The 24,047-nt window shown below is 55.4% G+C and overlaps 1 protein-coding gene across 1 annotated transcript; it reads right to left on the bottom strand.

Annotated features, from left to right (window-relative positions):
- Nucleotides 1-327: 327 nt before the first annotated feature.
- VSX2 (visual system homeobox 2) lies at nucleotides 328-19,327 on the bottom strand. Its single transcript, XM_036325402.1, has 5 exons — nucleotides 18,958-19,327; nucleotides 17,659-17,743; nucleotides 13,786-13,909; nucleotides 1,434-1,614; nucleotides 328-653 (listed from the first exon to the last, which is right to left on the bottom strand). Exons 1-5 carry the CDS (start codon nucleotides 19,325-19,327, stop codon nucleotides 328-330), a joined length of 1,086 nt encoding a protein of 361 aa, XP_036181295.1.
- Between the last annotated feature and the right edge of the window lie 4,720 nt (nucleotides 19,328-24,047).

Genomic DNA, 24,047 nt, shown 5'->3' with positions numbered 1-24,047 from the left:
GGTGGATCCGGACGGTGAGAGTGGCCAGGGATTGAGTGAAAGCGGCTGAGGGGGCGGTGTGGGCAGCAGAAAGGCTTCCGAGGCAGGGCTGTTGGGCTGAGGAGGATGCTGAGGAGGTCAGACTAGGAAGGGGATACCAGCGTGGTCCAAAGCCTTGGCCAGAGCTGAGCTGTGTCTGAGGTCGCCCGGGGGTCATGGAGGGCCTACGGGGCAGGGGGCGGGCGGCAAAGGCCAGGCTGGGCCCAGCCTCGGAGGGCACCTCCCGGCACCACAGGCCGGAGGAGAGCAGTCTTGGGCTCCAGTGGCAGCGCACCCTTGACCCTTGACCTAAGCCACGTCCTCGAGCTGCCGAGGACTCAGCTTCTCCACTGGCCTGTCCTCGTCCACGGCCTCCTCTTCCTCGGGCTCCTCGGCGTTCCGGGCCAGGCTGTTGGGCCCGGACACAGTCCCCAGCACTTTGGTGCTGTGCTCCTGCGCCCTGGCTCGGAGCGCCGCAATGCTGTTCTCCCTCAGTTCCTCCTGGGACATGGCCGCCGGGGCGTCGGGGCCCCGCTCCTCCTGCTCCATCTTATCCAGCTTGGGCAGGGCCTGGCGCTCCACCTCGGGCTTCCTCCCCGACTCGGCTGCTGCCTCCAGCGACTTTTTGTGCATTCCTAAAAAGAAGTGTTGGTATTCGGGTTTAGAAAAGCGCCTGGGAAAGCCATCTTGAACTGAAAACGGCAAAGATAGAGAAAGGCCAGAATTAAGGACAAGCAGAAAGCCTTACTTCACACACCACAGTCATGAGTCCCAGGGCTGGGCCAGGGCCGCGGGAGGGCTGCAGACCAGCAACTAGGCGCCCTGGCCTGCAGAGGGCTCCTCCCAGCCACGCCCCTGGGCACTGCCCCCCCTGCAGCCTGTTCTGTCCCTTCCCAAGCACAGAGCTTGCTCCCCATCCTTCCCTCCTGGGATTCCAGGTCTTAGAACCCCAAGGCAGGCTGGTGCTCTATCAGACAGAGGCCCAGATGGCAGGTGGAGAGATTTAGGGGGCAAGAAGGCCTTTGGGCAAAGCCAGAATGTGGCCAAAGGGACCTAGGGTCCCCCAGTCCCGAAGAGGGGCCATTCCATTCATCACAAGCGCACCTCCCAAAGGGAAGAAAGGGGTACAGACCCTGGGGCACCAGTCACACCCCCCTCACAGGACAAAAGAACCCACAGTCAGGGACCTGCCCAGGGTGGACATCCTAGGCACAGTGGGTGGATGCAAGAGAGACACCAAGCCCTGGGCCCAGCCCACACGGAGCCCCCAAGGGAGCTGGGGGACCTGCTTTGGAGGGCCTCCCTTCTGCTCGGCTGCTGTGCCAGGTCCCTTTGCTCCAGGCTCTGTCCCCTCCTAGGGGAGCCCACTCTCCTTGCCTTGGGGGCAGGGCCCCGAGGAGGGTGTGGGCTCTTACCGAGCAGCCACGGGGCACAGGAGTCCATGATGCCATCCTTGGCGGACTTGAGGATGGACTCGGGCAGGGGGATGGAGTGCCGCACCATGGCCCCATACAGCCCGTACTCCGCCATGACGCTGCTCCGGCCCCAGCACTTCTCTCGCTTCCTCCACTTGGCTCTGCGGTTCTGGAACCAGACCTGCAGGTGTAGACCAACAGGTCAGGGGTGTCCTCTGAGGGGCCCTGGGCCCAGGCCTCCCACCCCCCCTCCATGTCTATCTGGAGTTAAGGTCCCCATCCCTTCCATGGCCAATGGCCCCATACTCTTGGGACTGCTGGTTTCTCCAGGTGGGTGTCCTTACTCAAGCCCCATGGTACCCAGGGGGTTCTTCCAGGCTCAGGGGTATCCCCCAGAATGAGGACCCAAGTCCTGTGAGGGTCTGATGGGTGAAATGGGTCTCTCTTTTTTTTTTTTTTTTTTTTTTTTTAGTGGGATAAGGACACCTCTAGGTCAGGGTCCTGCAGGTGAGCAGGGCCCAGTGTGGTCCTCAGTGTGGTCCTCAGTTTGCAGCTGAGATGCCCAACCCAGGTAGTTCTTGGTGCTCAGACCTTAGGGCATAAAGAGAATGAATGTCTTTCTGACTTGCAGAGGGACACGTTCCTTCCCAGGGGCTGGACTAGCCGTGTTCAGAGCTCCCTCCCTCTCCCCTGAAGGCTTCCAGGGAGCATGAAGGTGCCATGAAGCCTGGGAACCGAGCAGAGGAGGGGGTGCTCCCGGAAGGCCTGCATCAGCGCCCTCCTGGGCCCGGTCTGAGCCTGCCACCCACAGTTACCAACCCAACGCGGCATCATGTTTGAGGGATTGGGCAGCCATCCCTGTCAGGGAAGAAAGACAAAATTCTCAGTGGTGGGAGAAGCAGATGGGAGTGGGCACCTAGGAAAGTGTGGTGGGTCACCCCAGGGAAGGTTTTATTTCTGGTCCCCAAACTGGTGCAGAATCTGAATGAGGGGCGGTTGTCCTGGGGGTGCTGGAGCTCTCCCGCCCTGGAGGGGCTGCCATGCTTGGGGGAGGGGAGATTCCTTGTCTCCCAAACAAGCTCCAGCCACTGATAGGAGCCAGAACCAGAACCAAGGGCAGGCCACTGTTCCTCCAGTAGGTGCGGGGCGCAGGCAGGACCCCAGGCCCAGGGGGGGCCCTCTTGTTCCTTCACAGCTCCTTGGGCTCTGTCGCCCCATCGCAGAAAGGAGCTCTGGGAAGTGGGGAGAAGAGGGGAGGGCAGGGGCGGATTCCAGAAACCTATTAGTTTCCGCTGCGATTTCCATTCCCTCGCCTCGCCGGTCCCCCCTTCCCTCCGGGGCCCCCTCCCCGCCCTCGGCAGCGGAGGTTTCAGCTTTTGATGAAAAATCGCTCCAGCTCTATTCAGGAGGCGGCAAAAGAAGAGTCACCCCCAGGGGCAGCCCTGGGCTGATTGAAAAATAAGTTAATTTCAGTTTGAATCGATGGGCCTCAGGCACTGAAATATCACGGGAAATTAAAGCGGCTGCTCCCCCGGGGGCCGCGGCATTGACCCGCACTAATTAATGCTGGGGAGGCAGCACGAGCCGCGCTGCGAGCCGCTCCCCCTCCCCGGGGGACCCCAAACACTTCTCATTTAACTAATTAGACGGGGAAAATTGGGTGTTAATTTGTTTAGGATTTTTCCCCTTCTTCCCCCGGCAGCTCCCTCCCCGGCTCCGCCCCGCGCGGGGGCGCGGGAAATGAATGCGGGGCTCGCCGGCAGATGGCTGCCCCGGTCACTCTGCAATCTTCTCAGACTTGATTGCTTGATTAGGTCGTTAGCACATTAAAAAAAAAAAATTGCTTGCCGTCTGGCGCTGGCGTGATGAGTGGGACGCGCGGCAGCGCCTGGGTAATTTATCTTTTTATACGGCAAAGAATTTGATTTCAATCTGCAGATATATGGGGCGCCTTTGACACCTGTTTAACATCGCGCCGCTGACAGCTTAACCCTTTGCTGCCTCGGCCGCGGGGAGGCCCCAGCCCGGCCTGCGGGGCTCGGCGTCGGTGCGCCCCCGCGGTTCCCGCCGCCGCCGCCAGGTGGCGGAGTGAGCGCCCCGATGGCCCGCGGCGGCCCGGAGTCTGCGGCTGAGCGCGGCCGGCCGTGTCCGGTAGGGGGCGCCCCAGACGCCTCGCCTCGCATCCCCGCTTCCCCCAAACAGCCCTGCGGTCCCAGACAGCCGTGAAGGATTGCAGAAAGACTGCACCGTCCACGCACAACTTTAAATTGACCCGAATGTGTGTTTCTTCATTTGTAAATAACTGGAGTCTCTGAAAATGGAAAAGACGCGGCCTCAACGTCCCCTGCCATTCCACCTCGACACTGGCCAGCTCTGTTAGAAAACAATCGCTGGTCCCACTCAGTGTGGGTCGCACCATTGATACCATCGGCTTTGGCACCAGCCCATCTGCTGGGGCCCTCCTAGGGGAGCTGGGAAGCAACGTGCAGGGCCTCCCCCTGGTCCTGACCCAGAGAGCCCTGAGTGACACCTGCCAAGGACAGGGTTTCTGTCATTTGAAGGCCACTCGATGGCTGTGCTCTGTGCACTAAAGCTCAGACTGCGGTGAGCAGTGAGCGGGGCTAACTGGCCAGGGTCCTGGCTTAGCTCTATGCTGTTTACATCTCCCCAGCACCGCCTGCAGGCTCTGCCCACTGTAGGCCCTACCTTGTGCCTGCGAGTTGCCTGAGACCCCTGACCTGTCCCATCTTCCTTCCATTACACTTGGTCACCCTCTCCAAGTACCCACTTGTCTCAAGCTCAAGCTGCCTTCTCCCACAGAGGAAAAATCCACATACAGGGATAAGCTACTTCTGGTTCCATCCACCTCTCAGAGAAGATAGCAAAGCCTGAGCCCCTGGGTGATGGAAGGCAGGCGCCTCGTCTGGCCTCTTGGGAGGCTTGGGAGGGCTCACTTTATGAATCTAAGTAAACCACCTGCTTCCTGATCAGGAGATGACCTTCCTGCTTGAACACGGAGCAACAAGGCCCCACCCGTTCCAGTGAGGGGTGTGGCCTTGTTGTATAATACTCCGTGTTCAAGCAGGAAGGTCATCTCCTGATCAGGAGTATTATACAACAAGGCCACACCCCTCACTGGAACGGGTGGGGCCAGATTCCAGAACGTTTTGGATTTTAGAAATAATGGGGGATGCATATACCACATGTTACATAACACCCCGCAGCAGCAGCAGCAGCACCACTACCATAGTCACTCATCAACTCTGATTTCTGCACTAAAGCCTTATATTCACACTGAGAGAGAGAACTAGAAGGTCCAGTCCTGTGTTTGTCACTAATGAGTTTCGACTCCAACTTTACGACAGAACTGTTCATTTCCAGCAGTTTGGATTTACAGATTCCGGAGAAAGGACTGTGGGGTACAGAAAGGCAGATTCCCGCCCTGAGTGTGGGTGCCCAGGAAGGCACATTGCCTTGGCTTCCTCGGGATTCCATGAGCATCAGTGCTGGAGATGGTGGCTGGCTTTCAAGTGAACACAGCATCATTACTAAAGCAGGCGGTGCAGCCCTAGCCGGTTTGGTTCAGTGGAGAAAGTGTGAGCCTGCGGACCAAAGGGTCCTGGGTTTGATTTGGGTCAAGGGCACATACCTCGGTTGCAGGCTCCTCCCCAGCCAGGGCCCTGGTTGGGGTGCATGCAGGAGGCAACTAATTGATGTGTTTCTCTCACATCGTTATTTCTCTTTGTCTTTCCCTCTCTCTTCCACTCTCTAAAAATCGATGGAAAAATATTTTCAGGTGAGGATAAAAAAAAGGGGGGAGTGCAAGCTTGGGATTCAAATCATTTCTGGGGCCTCTAAAAGAATCATTTTCCTGGGTCTCCTAATTTGGGGAAATAAATAACTGCTCTGCAGATCAGACTTGGCCTACACACTCCCAGGGGAGTTGGTGCCAGCTGGTCGTCAAACCAGGAATCATCCGGACCCTGGGTTATGAGCTCCTGGAATGCCTGGCCCTCTGCAAAGACCAGATGCTGCTCCAATTTATGGAGGAACCTGAACAGCCAAAACAATTTCTTTTAAGGACAATTGGCAGGGAAGCTGTGGCAATGATGCCTTGGAGGGAAGTGGGCAAGGGGCTGGAATTAACCCTAACCACTCTTCGTATTTGTCTTTCTCTTCCTTTCCTGGAAGCAACCAGCATGTGTTCATGGGACTTAAAAATGTGCAAGAAGCACTGAAGTCAGCCAGTCCTGCACTGGAATTCCCAGCTCTGACAAAAACTGCTGAGTGATCCTGGGCAAGTTACTTGCCTTCTCTCAGTCTCAGCTGCTTCAGACATAAAATAAGAATACCTACTTTTCAGGGTTGTTTTCAGGATTAATGAAGTAAGTGAAAGCGCCTAAAAGCAGTACTTGTCACACAGAAGGTGCTCAATAAATGCTACTTATTATTTCAGGGGAAGTGCAGAAAGTCTGGGAGTCTCTGCCCAGGGGCAGGGTTCATCAGTGGCATTGCCTGCCCTCCGGCCTCCTCCACATGCCCTTTAGTAAGGCTGGACTGACAAATAACGAGAACAACAACAACTAGGGGTGTGTGTGTGGGGGGGGGGGGGATGCCCCTGCAACACTCCCTTGAGGCCCAAAATGCAAGAGAAGACCTTGCAGAGCCCTGCCAGGTGCTGTGATCAGGAGCTGGAAAACCAAGGCTGGAGATCCCTGCTCTGCCTCCAGCTTTGTGACCGTGGCTGCATTTCTTAACCTTTCTGACTTCCAGGTCCTCATCTGCCTGCGATATCCTCGCAGGTTTGTTGTAAAAAGTCGAACAAAATAGTGCTTGGGAAATGCCTGGCACACAGTAAGAACCAACACACTTTGGCTGGATGCTCGGTGAATTCTGTAGGTAAATGTGCAATGAGATGAGGCTTTGCTTTCCAGCAAGTGGCCAGCGACACTTTTCACATAAAGCCAGGCCCTCCCATCTCGCACCTCTCAGATTCCTTCGCAGCATTTGGGCCCTTTTTCCTACTTGGTCTCTTGGTCCCAACAGGCCCCAAATATTCCTTCCGTCCCACTCCCACTCACTCCCTTGACTTTCCACTTTCTAGAAGAGACTGCTCCTCCTCATGGGGGCGCAGGACTCTTCAGGAAAACCTCCAACAAGGACCAGAGAGAGCCCTGCCTCCCCCTTGAGAACTCTGAGCTCCCAAGTAGGGACCCAAAGGTGACACCAGGGGTCACCAGGTTTGGGGTCCTGAGCAAAGATGAGTCGAGAAGATCTTCCAGCTCCAGGAAGAGCCTGGGTTCCTTGTGCATTTCCCCACAAAGGTGACGCCCCAGCAGCTCTGAGGAAGCCCAGGTAGGATGCCTCTGGCTGCCAGCAGCTGCTCTGGCAGGTGCCTCCACAGCTGGCAGAGAGGGCCTGAGACCCTGTGCCTCCAAGGGTGGACTGCACCTGGGAAGGCTTCTTCCCAAACGGGCGCTCTTCTGCCACGAGGGCACACGTCAGGCAGCCCAGCAACTCTATCGGCTCTTTCTCTCGAATGTGGGTAACCCGCCTGAGCAGCCGTGGCTTCTGCTGTCATCACACGGCTCCTGTCTGGCAAAGTTCCCATTCCTGTATCCCCACAGGACAACATGCCCAGGACTCCTTCCCTCGGGTATCTCCCAGGAAACCTCTGCATACCTTCCAGGATTGTACCCCTAACGGAGACATCTTGCACAATCGGGTGCTTTTTGCACATTTTGGGCCCTTGGCTACCCCAGACCAGGCCCTCTAACCTTGCCCCATGCCATGCAGCCTGGCTTTGTCAGCCATATGGCAGTTTCCATCCCATTCACCCAGCTTCTTCCCTCTCCTCTAGCTGGAAGCTGATTAATCTGGGCCCGCTGCTGGCGTGATTTAATGACTTCACATTCCATATCCACTCAGCACTTCTGACACCATATTTCAGCACACCCCTTCCAGTCCCAGCTTCCGGCTGAGAAGCCTGATCCTGCTGCAGCCCCTGACGTCCACTAGGGGGCAGCTCTGCTCACTCGTCCTGGGAGCCTCAGGCAGCGTCAATCCCTACACACCTGGCAAGTCATCTTGTCACCCACAACTCCACTTTCTTCCATTCGTATTAACCCACTCAAAACAGAGAAACTCCTTTCCCGAGTCTCTGACCCAGCGTGTTCACACTGGCTGCGCACAATCACCTGCAGAGCTTTAAAAACACACCGACGGCCCTAGCCGGTTTGGCTCAGTGGATAGAGCCTGGGCCTGTGGACTGAAGGGTCCTGGGGTTCGAATCCCGTCAAGGGCACATGCCCGGGTTGCGGGCTCGGTCCCCAGTGGGGGGCGTGCAGGAGGCAGCTGATCAGTGAGTCTCATCATTGATGTTTCTATCTCTCCCTCTCCCTTCCTCTCTGAAATCAATAAATATATATATACTTTAAAAAGATGCTCTGTGACTATTTTGTAATTGCTATTTTGTACAGCTTAGGGATTATAGCCAATAATACTGTAATAACTATATACGGTGTCCGGTGGGTGCAAGACTTATAGGGGGATCACTTCACAAGTTACATAAATGTCTAACCACTATGCTGTATACCTGAAACTAGTATAATATTAAATGTCAATTGTAATTGAAAAATAAAATAAAATTTTTAAAGCAGCTGTGATTCTAATAAAAGTCCCAGGCTGAGACACTGCAATCCTTTCCCTCCTGGGTGCCTGTCTTCTAACTTCTGGAATAGAATTTCCCAAACTTCATTCCCTTCCCTTAGGCAGGGACCACTTTATAAAAGGCAGAATCAGCCCTAGCCGGTTTGGCTCAGTGGATAGAGCCTACGGACTGAAGGGTCCCAGGTTCAATTCCGGTCAAGGGCACATGCCTGGGTTGCAGGCTTGATTCCCAGTAGGGGGTGTGCAGGAGGCAGCCAATCAATGATTCTCTCTCATCACTGATGTTTCTATCTCTCTTTTCCTCTTTCTTCCTCTCTGAAATCAATAAAAATATTAAGAAGAAGGAAAAAGGCAGAATCAAGCAGTGCTAGCCAGAGACTCCAAACACCAGGGATTCTCTGCAAAGACTGGGGGTGAGAGTGGGCTCCGTTCACTTTGCACACCCACATCCCTGCCATGTAGGCATTAAAATAAGTATAATTTTTGTCAGAAAGGAATCCAGGAGCCAAACAAGTGAATGTACAGGTATACCCGATATGATCATTCTTGGAAGGAGTGGCCTCACAGAGGAAATAAAGTCAGTCTGGAAACCCACTTCCTCTGCCCCAGAGCTGACATCTGGCAGGAGCTTCCAGAATGCCAGGCCCAGCATTTTGGGGGGACACAACGAGGACCACAGGTCTGAGTCTGATATGGAGACTCGGAATCTCTTCTTCCCCCAACAACGCACAGCATCCCTTCCCCCCAACCCAGAGAGCCTTAGAGCATGGAACTGCGTGCCCGCCAAGCTCGAGGGCAGAGGAAGTGGCCCTTTACAGAGGGGCTGCCCCATCGCTGCTGCTGCCACGCACCATTCCCGCGTATGGAGGTAGGCAGTCACGTTCCCCTCTCCCAGGATGGTAGCTGAGTACTGGGTTTGAATCCAGTCTACTGCTTACTTCACCTCTCAGCCCCTCGTTTTCCACACCCAGAAAATGGGTGCAGGAGCATCTAATTCATCTAGCTGTTGTGAGGATTTACTGAAACAGGGCATGGCAAACACTTAATATCTGGGACAATAGTAAGTGCTTATAATGCCAGTAATAACAATACTTTCCTTAAATGCGAAGGCCCCTCCCAGGAAGGGATCCCCCCTCCTTTTTTCACAGGTGGGGAGACATTGTTATTATTATTTTACAAATGAGTACTTTGAGGCTCAGAGCTTGGCTTGCTGGCAGGGAAGCAAAGATGGGAAGGAGGTATGGGAATGCAGACTGGTACAGCCACTGCGGAAAAGAGTACGGAGTTTCCTCAAGAAATTTAAAATGGAATTGCCCTTTGACCTGTGATTCCACTTCTGGGACTATATCCTAAGAATCTTGAAACACCAATCAGAAAGAATACATGCACCCCTATGTTCGGAGCAGCGTTATTTACAGTAGCCCAAATCTGGGAACAGCCCAAGTGCCCATCAGTAGATGAGTGGACAAAACAACTATAGTACATGTACACCATGGAATACTGCTCAGCTGTAAAAAAGAAGGAACTCTGGAAATTATGTTCAGCAAAATAAGCCAGTCAGAGAAAAACAAATACCATATCATCTCACTAGTATGTGGAATCTAATGAACAAAATAAACTGATGAACAAAATAGAACCAGAGGCGTGGACACACGGAACAGACTGACAAATGTCAGAGGGAAGCGAGGGGCGGGGTGGGGGGAGAAGGGAGGACTGGATAAGGGAAGGTGAAGGGATTAGCTGGAGAACACACATGTGTAGCCCAGGGACACAGACAACAGTGTGGGGAGGGCCCAAGGGGGGAGGGTGGGGGCTGGACGGAGGTGGGCAAAGGCGGGGAAATGGAGGATATCTGCAATAGTGTCCACATGCAAAAATTTTTTTAAATATATTTTATTGATTTCTTAAAGAGAGGAAGGGAGAGAGATAGAGAGTTAGAAACATCGATGAGAGAGAAACATCGATCAGCTGCCTCCTGCACACTCCCTATTGGGGATGTGCCTGCAACCAAGGAACATGCCCTTGACCAGAATCGAACCTGGGACCCCTCAGTCCGCAGGCCGATGCTCTATCCATTGAGCCAAACCAGTTAGGGCGACATGCAAAATTTTAAATTAAAAGAAGATTGGCAGTAGGTGTGTTTGACTTTTCACAGCCATACTGGGATCTCATTAGACATTAGACAGGAGGCAGGCACACGCGAGGTTTGCTTGGATTGGCCCAGAGAGGGTGTGGCCCAGCTGCCCACCTGGGGCTGTTACTCCACTATCATGCTCTCCCATTCCACCAACGGCCGCCCAGGGATCCGGTGAAGAAGGTGATCCTGAGACGGCCCCCCCAGGAAAGGACCCCCTCCTTTTCACAGATGGAAAACAGAGGGGAAGTGACCTGGCTTCTGCTAAGCCTGGTGGCGTCCGAGCCAGAACGGAAACCCGAGTCACTGACATCCAGTCCAACAACCGTGCCCTTCCACCTTGAGAATGTCTAACCTCGGACTTGGAGCCTTAACAACTACCCCGGCCCTGTATACACACACACACACACACACACACACACACACCCACGCACACACGCCTCTGGCTGACAGCTGGGGGAGGAGACTGGCTCCAGAGTGGTAGTTTTCCATCTTTAGATGCATCGTTCCCACCTGAACAGGTTAAAGGAAATGACTGGAAGGGTGGCAGTGCAGTGAAGCAAGTGCTACGGAGTCTAAAGGGACTCCGGTCTGCATTCTGGAGGCTGGCTCCCCATCTGTAAAATGGCGATAGTCATAGTGCCCAGCTCATTGGGTATTCCGACTTCTTGGGAATATACATACATTATCTCTAGACAGAAACAAAGGAAACTGGCTACCACTGGAAGGCCTGCTGGGGGGAAGAGGTGGGAGACTCAAGTTTCGCCCCATTGAAGAGGTAATTATTTGAGTGATTTTTAAAAATATGTTTTCTTAATTGATTTTTTTTACAGAGAGGAAGAGAGAGGGATAGAGAGTTAGAAACATTGATGAGAGAGAAACATCGATCAGCTGCCTCCTGCACACCCCCTACTGGGGATATGCCCGCAACCAAGGTACATGCCTTTGACCGGAATCGAACCTGGAACCCTTCAGTCCACAGGCTGACGCTCTATCCACCGAGCCAAACTGGTCAGGGCTATTTGAGTGATTTTTAAAAAATTGTACCTGGTGCTCAGTGTGAGCACTGGTTATCTTTATAAAGAAGGTTTGACACAGGCCCCCCACCTGACTTCAGACCATCGCTTTCCCACAGCTTCAGGTTAGAGCTCAGGCTTCAAACCCGAGGCAGGTGGTGAGCATGTGGGCTTCAGATGCAGGCCTACGTCCCTGTGTCCCCCGCTTACTAGCTGTGTGGCTGTGGTAGCTGTTCTGTCTCAGTTTCCTTGGTAATAAAGGATGCTAATGGTCCCCACCAGTTGTCAGCAGAATTTAATGAGAGCAGAGCTGCAACCGAGTGGGCACTGGGCATGTGCCCGGCACAGCTTGGAACACATCACATCATCAGGGGCCACTGTCACCCACACTTTACAGATGAGGAATGGGAGGCTCTGGGGGGCAAGGGAACCTGTCCATAGTCACTCAGTTCGTAATTGGCGAAGCCAGGACCACACCGAGGCAGTCTGGTTCCAGAGTGGGTGCCCCTAACCACCGCGCCTCCCTGCCTCTCCTGCACACCTCACATATCAGAACACCTGGCACGCGGAAACTGCTCTGCAAATCACAGCTGTGACTGTGGTTGAGACATGCTAACACACACTAAGCCTTCCCAGGTCACTGGGTAAAATATTCGGGGGCAGGGCTATTTGACAGTTCCTACCTTCTGGGGGGCAGCATTTACCAGCCCATAGACACCCCCCAGGAAACTTAAAGAAGCCCAGATTCCACAGTTACACACAATCCACTCACCACCACCTGAGCCAGACAGGTTGTAGGACAACCCACTGCAAGAGACAAGCTGTTCTTTCCTTTTGGTCAATAGTGCCAATGGGGGGCTTACCAACAGGGGGAGTTTGTCAGTCTGCCCCCAACCCCCCGCCCTGACACATGTAATAGCCAACTTGGTGCTAATGAAGGCCAGGCTGAGGTTACCTCCAACATCAACTGGATTAGACCTTGGCTTACACACACACACCACACCACACCACACCACAAACACAACACACACACACACAACACACACCACACCACAAACACAATACACACACACACACACCACAACCACCACACAAGCACACACACACACACACCACACACACACACACACACACACACACACACGACTCAGAATCAACACCCACCCTTACCCACTGAAACCCAATTGGGTGGAGGGTGATGGATCCAGGCCACCATGGATAAAGCATTAAACAGATAATCTGATTATGAATACTTGAGCTTATTGTTAAGTGTCAATGTCTAAAGCCATTGACTGAAATTCCAAATAGATTTCCAAGAGAGAGAAAGGCTCACTCGGCTCACGCCTCACTGCCCATTCTCTGGTCCTTCCCTGAGAAACCACAGAGCCACCCACACACCTTAGGTGGTTCCTTCTCTAGCCCCACCCTCTGCCCCCAACACACATCAAACCTGGAGACACAAGGGTCCGTGACTGGGAGGGATACGGGCAGAGGGGTTTCAGGAAGTCAGGTCCCCCATTTCCCAGCCTCAGTGAACTACTCTGACCCACCCAGGAGATGGGAACAGCTTTCATGTAAGGTTGCCATCCAGCTAAGGCCAATCCAAATCTTTTGGAAATGTCCCTCCCACTCACTCCTCCTCCTCGGGGAGGCCTAGTCTAGAAATCATCAGACTTCACCTTCTCCCAGAGAAATGAGAAAGCAGCCCACTCCTGCCAGCTGGGGGGAGGGAGGGTTCCGGACTTGGGAAGGTCCTGTTGCTAATGAAGGGAGGCCCGAGCCCAGCACACCTGAGGATGTCTCAGCCCAGATCAGTGGCTGGTGATGACCAAACTCTCCGGGAGAGGCCAGGAGGCGAGGAGGGGAGGAGGGGAGGAGGGGAGGAGGCGAGGAGGAGGGCCTAGTGAGCCAGGCCTGCCAACAACACAGGTCCAGCCATATTCTGGGCTTGACCAGAGAAGTAAAGGAGTGGAGCTCAGGCAGGGCCAGATGCTTGGTTGTCAGAAGAGGAAGGAGCTTCAGGTGGATGGAAGCGGGTGTGTGTGTGTGTGTGTGTGTGTGTGTGTGTGTAAGAAAGGGGAGGGGCAAGACTACTTCATGGGAAGGGGAGCAGAGGAAGGGAAACAGTCTGGGGGCAGGGCTAGAAGCTACTGCCCCCACCCCCAGGTACCCAGAAAGGCCTGGGGCCCCTGGCCTTGGAGGAAACAGCTGCAGGAAGGGCACAGCTGCCACCACAGAGCCCCTGCTCAGAACCCACCAAATTCCTTCTCCCACCACAGGGCCCCTCGGAGTCTATGAAATGCTCCCCAGCAAGCCTGCGTGGAGAACTGCTAAGCCCCCGTCCCCCTGCAGTGCCCACCTCCCATGGTAGGTGTTCAGCAAGTACGGAGCTGTTCTTCATGAGAACAGGATCCCAGGCCAGCAGTGCTCATACAAGGGGGTGGGAGATGGGTATCTGGGAGGCTGGTCTGTCCGTGTCCCCAAGAGTGGGGGACATGGGAGGTGAGGGACTCAGGGACTCGGGCGCTATTACCTGTATCCTGTCTTCTGGCAGCTCCGTTTTCATGGCCAGCATCTCCCGGGCATACACGTCTGGGTAGTGGGCCTCGTTGAACGCCTTCTCCAGCTCCTCTAGCTGGTAGGAGGTAAAGATCGTCCTGCGGGGAGCAAACGGATACTCAGGACCCTGGAAACGGGACGAGGCTGTCCCAGAGAGGACAGAACGGCCCTTCCCTGTGCCTCCTGGACAGACCCCAAACCCAGGCGCTCAGCACAATCAGACACACACTCTCTCCCTCACACACACACACACACACACACACACACACACACACACGCTCCCATGCGCACGTGCGTGCACACGTGTTCGCACACACACTCAGCCTAACCCTCTGGACTTTTCTTCTTTCAAGGCTGAGGACCCCCAGTGCCCTTCCGATGGTGGTGGGGATTATTTCAGCCCTGAGGGGGCGTCTCATTGTAGGAATCTTTCTGGAAGAGCTTGTGGGGAAAGGGTGTTAGATAGACATTTGAGAAAGCTGCAGAAGGCCCCTCTTCCTCCTGCCACGCACAGGGCCACAGGCGAGGGGGCGCCAGGTAAATAAATGCCTCACCCGCTAGGACCTGCTCCCTGGGCTCCTCTGACAGTTGATCTTTCACACTGCACTCACCCGAAGATCAAAGGCAGCTGCGACCCCAGTGTTTATGCAACTGAGGACTGAATGCCCCTCCCTTGCAACCCACCCAACACTCCACCTTCCTCACCTGCCAGGGTCCACCGGCTCCTTAAAGCTGCTCTCCTAATTGTAGGGGTGAGGAATATGAGGGGGAGGGCGCCCAGACCCTTCCGGTGCTCAGAAGCCAAGAGCCACCTTCCAACCATCCCCCCCCCTCCACACACACAAGCTGGGGAACAACCTAGGGGGGCCCTGAAATAGCCTACCTCCACACCCCTCCCCAACCCACCACTGAGCAGTGAAGAATCTGATAAAAGCTACATCCTCTCACCCGCCCTACGAAAATGTGCAAACGAATATGCTCCGACACATAACATTTCACTCCCACTACCAGGGGGTTCATAGACCTCCTTTCCTGCATAAACACACTACATATCCACCTGCAGACACAAAGTCTTCTTTCTTCAGACCTTAATTTCACCAAGTCCTGGGTGACCTTTCTCTCAGCCACAAGTCAGCGGGCGATAGCGTCCAGATCCCACACACTCAACTCATAAACATGGTACCTTCCCTGCTGGAGCCTCTGGGACTTGGGACTCCGGGGCAGCACAGGGGTGTAGAACCCCTGACTGCTGCTCGCACGCGCCCCCAGCACAGGAACAAGTGCAAAGTTCAGCCCCCGTTCCTTGTGCTGGTTTGTCTTCATGTCTCAGGGTCTGATGCAGGGGATTGTGAGGAAGAAGGATTCTGCTCCTTATAGAAAACGACTGGTTTGATTCTAAATCGTTTCTCCTCTCCTCTTGGGGGTGGGGATGGAATGCTTTTGTAAACAGAAAGTTATTTCTTCAGAATTTTGAAGAAATTCTGTTTCTCTCTTGCCATTTACTGAAAGGTCCCCCTACACACAGTGTCAAAATAAACAATCGAAACAGGCAAGTCCTTTGCAAAACTCAGGGAAACTGAAGCAAGCACATAGGTGTTGGGGCCACAGCCAAAGAGAAGAGCTGACAATAGGTTGTTTAAGACCCTTCACGCGCCCGCCCTTTGCTTAGGAGAGCTCGAGCTCGCACTCAAAACAAAACAAAGCCTCAGGTCCCCCAAACTTCCCCCCATTCCTGTCGCAGAGCCAACCCCTGCTCCCCAGGACCCTCCCTGCGCTCCCACAACGTGAGCCAGAAAACCTGCTCCCGGTTTTCTGCAGAAACCCAGACCTTCGGGCCCCCACTGTCTCCTGCCTGAGCTTTCCGGGTACAGAGATGAGGAAAAGCCGAGACTCCCAAGGCTGCTGGCCCATCCTCTCTCCCCGCTCCAACCCCCATAAACCTGGGTGTTTCTGGGAAATGAGCGATGCCCTGTCTCCTCTCACCAGATTCCAGGATCTCTTCCCTGAAATCCCCAAACAAGAGAAGCTCAGAATAACGTTTGCGTCGTTTTTAAAAAACTAATTAAAAACTGCACTGGCCATCGGTAGCCATTCTCCTCCCTCCACTAATCGGCTCCCTTCATGCACCAGAAATAGCCAGAAACCTAGGGCAGGTGGCGAGTCCTCCTGCTCCCTGCGAACCTCCAACGCTCCCACCGGTCTCCCTGGTGGAGAGGGTGGCAGGCGAGGGCAGAGGGCCAGGAGCCTGGAGCATGGCCTTCGGGCTGTGGGTCAGCCAGCTCCGAGTGCCACACAGGGCGGCGTCCTGACGCAGAAACGCTGTGGGGCACCCAGGGTCTGGGCCTGCTTTCCCCAGGGCTCTTCTTGCCGTGGGAGCCCCTCTCTCCTTCCCCCTCGCACCAGCGCAGAAGCAGTTCAGCAGACCGGTCCTTCCCCGTGGCCTGGTCCCTGTCCCTGGACTCAGAGGCTGGCAGGACCACCCACCCTGGGACCGGCATGTCGTGGGTGCAAAAGAGGTGTCTTAATGAATATTCGTTGGGTAAATGGATGTAAAAAATGACCCAGGATCAGGACCAACATAAAATGTTTCCGTTTAAAAGAAAGCAAAACAAAAACGAACAGCTGACTGGAGAGAAGGAGCGAATCAAGGTCATGGGGAAACCAAGCCGAAGTCCACTCGCAGGCGGGCGGGAGCCTGTTGGGGTCTGAGGGCTCAGGAAGAGCCATTTAAAAGGTGGGGGTCAGTTGCGCGGTTCCCAAGGGTGAAGGAAGAGGGACAGGCAGAAAAGCGCCCAGAGAAAGGGTGCGATGAGGCTGAAAACAAACTGGGGTGAAAGAACAAGGAGGTGCAGGGGAGAAGGGGGAGCCCCGTGGGGCGAAATGCCCTGAGAGCCCGTGGGACCCACCTGGGCCCACCCCCGCAGAGGGAAGTTTGGGAAAACAGCCCGGGGTGAGCGCAGGGACAAGCAGCACTCGCAGAAAGTCGGGCTGATGTTTCGTTCTTGCCGCTTTATTTTCTTTAAAAGCTGCTGGTAAATTTACACAAGAATTTGGTGCTGATGGCCAGGAGCCTGCGGGCCTGGGGTGAGGGGATTACTTGTCAGGATATAGCTTTTCGAAGGGATTGAATTTTAACTCTGTGCCAGTAACGCCTCTTTAAAGACGTGTTTTTTAAACTCTCTTTTTAGTCTGTACCCCAGTGCAGCCCACTCCACTCCAGCGAGGGCGGGTGGGGTCATCCAGTCCACACATTCCCCCGTCTTTCCCCATTTTACAGACAAGGAAACTGAGGCTCGCAGAAGGGAAGCTACCTTGGGGACCACAAGAGCAGAAGCCTAACGAAAATGTCCCATCAATGCACATGGCACGCTCGAGCTTTGGGGAAAGGTGGGAGCAAGGCGGTAGCGAACTGTGAGCACAGGGGCCGAGGGAGAGGAAGGCGGCCGGGACGGAGGGCAGAGGAGCCGGCTCGGGCGGGAGGTGGGAGCCGAGCTGCCCGCGTGCATGGCTCTCACGTGCATGGCTCTCAGATGTGCAGGTGCCTGGAAGCACCTGGGAGCTGCCAGCCTCTGTGGCTCTGGTTTTCGGCGGGGCCTTTCCTTTCTCCCAAAGGAGGAGGAGAAAGCCTGGCCTGGTGCGCCTCCCTGGCGGCCCCTCACCGTCCTCGCGGGGCGCAGCCCGCGCCAGGGCCCGGGTGTCACCAAACAACGCCTGCTCCCCGCGCCTGGGCGCAACCTTAGACCTCAGATCTGATGGCGGTGAAAACGGAGTCCGAGAGGCCCGACCCCCACGGGTCCGGGACGCAGGGCCGGGAGCAGGAAGGTGACGGGAAGACCAGGGGCCTTACCTGTGCCGCCGCTTCTTCCGCTTCTTGGTCTGGGCTAAGGCTGACTTGGGCATTTTCCGGTCGCTGGAGGAGACATCTTCAGAATCTGGGAAGCGGACGGAGACATGCGGCAGCAGCGGGGGCGCGCTGGGAAGCGCTTGGGAGCCCCGGGAGTCCCAAACCCGGGGTCCCAGCCCACCCCGGCCGCCTCTGGGAGCGGCGGGGACCCGCTCGGCCTCCCCGGGAAGCCTTCTGCGAGGTCGACCCCATCCCTAAGCCCTGGCTGGCCCTGCCCAGGCCGACGCCCCGCTCCGGAGGTTTGGAGTAGATTTCGTTGTAAGAGAGGCCAAGGCCCGGCGCTCTGGGGGCAGGGGTAGCGGGGGACGAGGCCGCTCTCGGGGTGTCAGGGTGACCCCCGCGACGTGCCGGGCCCCACGCCCTGCCCCGCGCTTGCAGCCCGGTTGCCCGGGAATCGAAAATGGGCCCCAAGGAGCGGAGCCGGGGCGCAGGTAGCTGGCGCGGCGGTGCCTGCACGATGCGCCCCCGTTCGGGACTGGAGACGCCGCGCCGCGACTCTTTCCGTTGTTTTCCAAATAAAAATAAATAAAACGGTAACGGAAAATCGGGGGAATTTCGGGCGCCAACAGGAGCCGGGGGCTGGGACGCGAGGCTGAGAAATGGGTCTGGGGAGGGTGTGGCTGGGTCACTGGGGGCCCGCGAACCCCGAGGCGCCGGGATCCCCTAAACAGTGGCGCTCAGGAGGAATCAGACCGGGCCGACCCAGCCGCCTCGGTGGCCAGTTGTCTAAGCTCGTGGGGTGGAACCTCCCCCCCCCCAAACCCTGACAAAATCGGGAAGGGAGTTTGGAACGGAGAGAAGGAAGGAAAAGACAACTTTGGGCACCGGGGCCGGGGCGAAGCTGGCACCCGCTTCGGGGCCATCAGCGCACGGAATAGAGCGCGCGTTCTCCAGGAGGCTGGGGCCGCCGCGGAGCCGAGAAACTGGGGGCCCCCACCCGCCCCAAGGGCTCTGACACCCCCCAGCCCAGTTTCCAGGGGATCCCCAACTGGGCGCCGCACCAGAGCCGGGACCAGCGCAGGGACGCGAGAGCAGCGCCGAGGCCCGGAGCGCGGGGCGTGGAACCTGGCGGCGCCCGGGGCATCCTCCCGGCCCTCGGCCCCAGCGCGTGGGCCCCAGGCCGGGGGCGACCCCGCAGCCGGGCAGGAACTTCTGCGCCCGGAGCAGGCCTTGCGGCACAAGCGAGAGCCCGCGGCGGCGTGGGGTCCCGGCTCCGGCGAGGCGGGCAGCGCCCTCACCTACCCGAGCTGGCCGTCTGGCTGGTATCCAGAGGCCCCGACGCCCTGCTCAGCGGCTGCAAGTGGACGCTCTGCGGGTCGGACAGCACTTCGAGGAAGGTGGGCTGCGCGTAGAAGCCGGGGAGCCCCCCGGGCCCCAGCAGCCCCATGCCGCCCACTCCCGCGGGGCTGAGCACGGAGCGCGCGGCCAGCAGGTGCCCGGAGGCCAGGCCGTCGAGGGCAGCCCGCGGGTGGGAGCTTGGGGGCTCCTTGTTCAGGCCCAGGATCTCCTGAATGCCGAAGCCCGTGCACCTGGCCGGGGCGCTCCCCGGGGTACTCTTGGCCACTGTCTCGCATTTGGGCTTGCTCAGCGCTTCCCCCGATTTCCCCGTCATCTCCCGGCTCTTCGGAGGGGCCAAGGCGCCGGTCTATAGCTCCCCCCGCCCCACCCCCGCCGGGCTCGCCGCTCTGCGAAGTTGGTCCCAGATGCCCCCTCCGGTGTCTGATGCTCTGGAGCCCCAAGGAGATTCCCCTTTTATCCAACCAGGCGGCAGCCCAAGTGGGGTCAGAGCTGAGCAGCCAATCACTGGGGCCAGGAGCGATTAGGAATTCCAAAAAGCTGGCAGCGCCAGGGGCCTGGGCGCTGGGGGTGGGACGCCCAGGGGCAGGGTCCCAGGGCCTGAGCTGGGACAACAGAGTCAGGGCAGGGGCGGGAGGTAGGGTGGGGTGGGATTCTGGCAGAGCCTGGCTGGGACTGGGCCCTACAGTGGGTGGGAGGATGGGCTGGGGGCAGATGTTGGAGACCTGACCCTGGCCGGTAACTCTTTTGCATATTGGAAGGGTCTAAGAAAGCCCAAATATAGGACCCCTGTGTGACAGGCAGAACAAGGGAGGGAAGAGCCCTGGTCAGGGTTGTGGGGACAGTGGGGGAGGGGGGGGCGCGGAGAAGGAGCCGGGGTGTGAAGAAAGCTCAAGGCTTCTCTCCCAAACCGAACTCTAATTCACAAAAGCTACTCAATAAATATTGGCTCGATGAATAAATGAATGATAAGAGGGTCAGAAATGGGGGTCCCCGTAGGAGAGAACAGTGGTGACTTCTTTTGGATAACAACCCTGGATGTCTGAACATCTTCCTAGAGTAAGCATGAAGTGTGCCCAACTTCCATGGAAGGACTCCATTCATTCATTCATTCATTCATTCATTCATTCATTCACTCATTCATTCAACTAACGTGTATGGAGCACCTTATTAGGTCTAGGAATTAGGGTTCTGCAGTAAATCAGATAGGCAAGGCAAGGGGTCTGCTATACCCCAGAGTTCACTGAGCAAGCAGAATAAAGAGGACGGGGTTTTTGATGTGGATGGGAAGGAGGAGGGAGGGTGTGAGAGGCAATGAAAAGGTGCGCTTCTATCTCCAGGGGATGGAACTCCCTTGCCTAACTCCTGTGTTGAAAGCTGCAGACTTGCAGCCAACTGGGCCAGTTGAGAGGCAAAGAGGCAACAGGAAACTGCGTTAGGCAGTGTGGCCCTCACCTGGAGAGAAGAGAAAAGCCCGAATTCCAAAGGTGGGCAGTGGAGCTGCTGGTCTCCTGCTTGAGGGCTCTGAGGAGCGCAGCCTCCTTACACACATACACACACACACACACACACACACACACACACACCATGGGCCCCCGAGTCCCTGCACTGTACCACCTCAGCCTACTCTTCTGTGACCTTAGGGCCGGAGACTAGCTACCTTGACACCCTCCTCTCCACTGTGTCAAGCATAAAGCAGGTGTTATTGTTTTGTTTTGAATTTTAGAGGATGTTTATTGCAGCTGGAGACAGTGAAACAAGGAAGGGCTAGGGAAATGAGCCTGGGCTGAGCTGCTTTGGCTCACTAAGAAGTCGAGAAACGGCAGCCTTGGGCACAGGTTCAGGGGTTTACCTGGGATGAACTGCCGCTGCCCATTGCTGCGTTGGTTGCAAGCCCCGTGAGGTCCCTTAGAGTTTAGGAAGTGCATGCCTGTGGGGGGAAGAAAGGCGAGTGGGGAGGCACGGACATGCTCCTGGGAAGGAGCGTGCACCCACACAGCAGGCTTTAAATGAAGATACCCTATGGGGGGAGACACAGAAAGGGTCCGTTGCTTTAAGCAGAGACTGGAAAACCAGGCTGGGGAAGAGATTTCACTCAAGGTTTCTTGACGAGTCAGCTACAAACCCTAGTAGAGTGAAACCCCCTACCTACCCCCAGCCTTCTGCCAAGGAGTCTGATACTCTTTGTGGTTACCAAGGGGGCAAACTGAGAGGAAAGAGGAGACCCCATAGGATGTGGAACTGAGGTCTTGCTCGCAAGGCTATTGTGAGTTGGGTCTCTACTCGCTCCCACCGGCTCCACACGTGAGTCAGAATTGGGCAGGGGCATCTCTCAGGGCAGGAGGTGTCTGGGAATGCCATGCCTCCTGTGTACCTACAAGGCCCCAGGCCCTTGGCATGGCATCATCTGTCGTCCTCACAAGAACCCTGTTAGCACCCTGGTCAGCACCACATCTGAAAGATGGCATAGCTATTCTTCTCTGCCAGGTGCAGACTCGGAATGTGCAATCTTGAGGCATCTTTCACCTTGTAGTCTATGGAGTGGAATTCCATGTGGCACGCACTCACATAAACCACAATGTGAGGGGTGCCCCCTGGAGGTGTGCAAAGCAATGGCTTTGATTCCAGATGAGAATTTCTCTATTTCTACCCCCATTTAATGAATGTGGAAACTTAGTTTCTCACAGAGGTTAGGTAACTTGTCCTAAGCTACCTAGCTAGGAAAGCAGCAGAGGCCAGCCTCGGCCTCAAATGAGTCTGGTGTCGGAAACTGTTCCCTTTTGACTCCATCCCTCTCTCAGCCTCCTCTCCAAGCCAGCCTAGCCTGGAAGGATGAATAGGAATGTTATGTTAATGGCATCTGTCATGTCCCTGACTTATCACGGGACATCCACGATGAGCCAGATGCCAGCCGACGGGCAAGGACGTGAGTGATGGAAAACAAGTGTGTGAGTGATGGAAGCTCGGCTCTTGCCAGGAAAGGAAGATGAAAAATCTCTTGACCAAACACTGTCTGAAGCTGCCGGTTTCCTCTCCCAGGAAGATAGTCACCATCCTGCCTTAGGAGGTTGGGGATGGGGACAACCCAGGCCCTCTGAGCACTCTTGCCAGGGGCTACAGGTGGAAGGAGGGCCCAGCATCAGCCCACAGCCAGCGCCAGTCCTCAGAACGGGGCTCCTGACAAATTCCTGGCCTGGGGGCTGTCTCTGAGCTTTGGGGTGTCATTGTTACTGCTCCACAGCTGCCCTTAGTCTAGTCCCAGCCTCAAGACATTTGTGGACTCTTGGGGGAGCCCTATAGGAAAAGGCTGGCCCCAGAGCTTGGGCTGGGAGTGGGGGGACTGAAGCATACCCTTTCAGAGGCATTTAGCTTGTTCACACTGAATCCATTCCTGGGTCTGCCACCCAACAGCTCCGTGGCTTTGAGCCAATCATTCAACTGCTCTCTTAGCTTCAACTGCTTTGCCACTAAAACAACCTGACACCGGACTTGTGAGCATCCCCTGACCCCCTGAGTTAGCATAGGGCTCTAGAGCCAGACTGTCTGGGTTCAGACTCTTGCGCTATCACTTACTTGGTGGCTTTGGGAAAGTTACCCAATTCCTCTCTGCCTTCTGTACCATAGTTTTCTCATTTATAAAATGGGAACAGTGGTAGTAATTACCCCTTAAAATTGTCATGAAGATTAGAAATGTACATGCTGGAAATGGTAAATAGGCTAGAAAGTGAGTGTACAAAAATAAGGGTCCCGTGAGCTTTGGTTATTGTTCTCGTGCAGGAGGACACTTGGGACTGGTGATATGGTGGGGAACAAGACAGATCTAGTCCTTGCCTTGATGGAATTTGGACCAGTGATCGAAGGAGGTCCTGTTAGCATGGTGCCTGGCCTGGGGGACTCAATACATCATAGCTCTTAGTAGTATTATGAATGGGTGTCAGGCCCTTTATCAATTTAATCCACTCAACTTCTCGGACAGGTCAGAAGTTCTGTCCCCCTTGTTACAAATAAGGCCCAGGGAGGAAGATGAGGGTGAGGGAGGATGCCATCTCCGGCCTTTGCCTTGGTGCTGGTCATTTTTAGCATCAGCTGCAGCCAAGTCACTGTCCCCTGTAGCTGTCTCCCTGAGTCACTCGCCAGCCACCAGCAACAATTTTTGGAGGGAGACGGGGTGAAAAATGCAAGAAAGAAAAAGGACCCGTGTTTGAATCAATAATTGCATTATGAATCTGTCACCCATGACTGTGTTTCACTTTTTTTTTTTAAATTTGTATCCTGACCAGTTTTTTGTTTTGTTTTGTTCTTGTTAATCCTCACCAGAGGATATTTTCCCATTGATTTTTAGGGAGAGTGGAAGAAAGAGGGAAAGACAGAAAAACATCGATGTGAGAGAAACACATGGATTGGTTGCCTCCTATACGAGCCCCAACCAGGACCCAGGATGGGGAGGAGCCTGCAACCAAGGTATGTGCCCTTGACAGGAATTGAACCCAGGACCGTTTGGTTTGCAGGCCGATGCTCTATCCACTGAGCCAAACCGGCGAGGGCTGTTTCACTTAAAAAAAAATTATATAGATATATGATTTCAGAGAGGAAGGGAGAGGGAGATAGAAACATCAATGATGAGAGAGAATCATTGATTGGTTACCTCCTGCATGCCCCACACTGGGGATCGAGCCCGCAATGCAGGCATGTGCCCTGACTGGGAATCAAACTGTGACCTCCTGGTTCATAGGTCAGCGCTCAACCACTGAGCCACGCTGGCTGGGCTGTTTCACTTTTTTTTAATGCTCCTGTCTTTTGGGGGCTTATCCCTTGAGAGTAAATTCTTATTGTTTATTGTGCTGGAGTTTCCGGAGAGAGTCCCAGAGGTCCTGCTCTCTCCTCCTGTTTGGAAATACAGAGGCAAGTGATGCCCCACAGTGCTCGAGCTACCATCCTGCCCCACTGAGAATGGGAACGAGGAAAGGAAGGGGCACCAGAGGGTTTGGGAAGGGCCACTGAGGTCAAGGCTGCTGACTTCCCCCAACCCAGGTCTG

Source organism: Myotis myotis, unplaced genomic scaffold (assembly GCF_014108235.1).
Source record: "Myotis myotis isolate mMyoMyo1 unplaced genomic scaffold, mMyoMyo1.p scaffold_m19_p_1, whole genome shotgun sequence".
Lineage (NCBI taxonomy): Eukaryota > Metazoa > Chordata > Mammalia > Chiroptera > Vespertilionidae > Myotis > Myotis myotis.
This window is presented reverse-complemented; position numbering and strand designations above follow the sequence as displayed.

What these genes read in the sequence shown, in the direction of transcription:
- VSX2 (XM_036325402.1), bottom strand. Translation starts at nt 19,327, where the DNA reads ATGACGGGGAAATCGGGGGAAGCGCTGAGCAAGCCCAAATGCGAGACA. An exon ending in CAGCCAGACGGCCAGCTCGG is followed by an intron (nt 17,744 to 18,957) that starts GTAGGTGAGGGC and finishes TCCGCTTCCCAG; the next exon opens with ATTCTGAAGATGTCTCCTCC. An exon ending in TGCCAGAAGACAGGATACAG is followed by an intron (nt 1,615 to 13,785) that starts GTAATAGCGCCC and finishes CTACACCTGCAG; the next exon opens with GTCTGGTTCCAGAACCGCAG.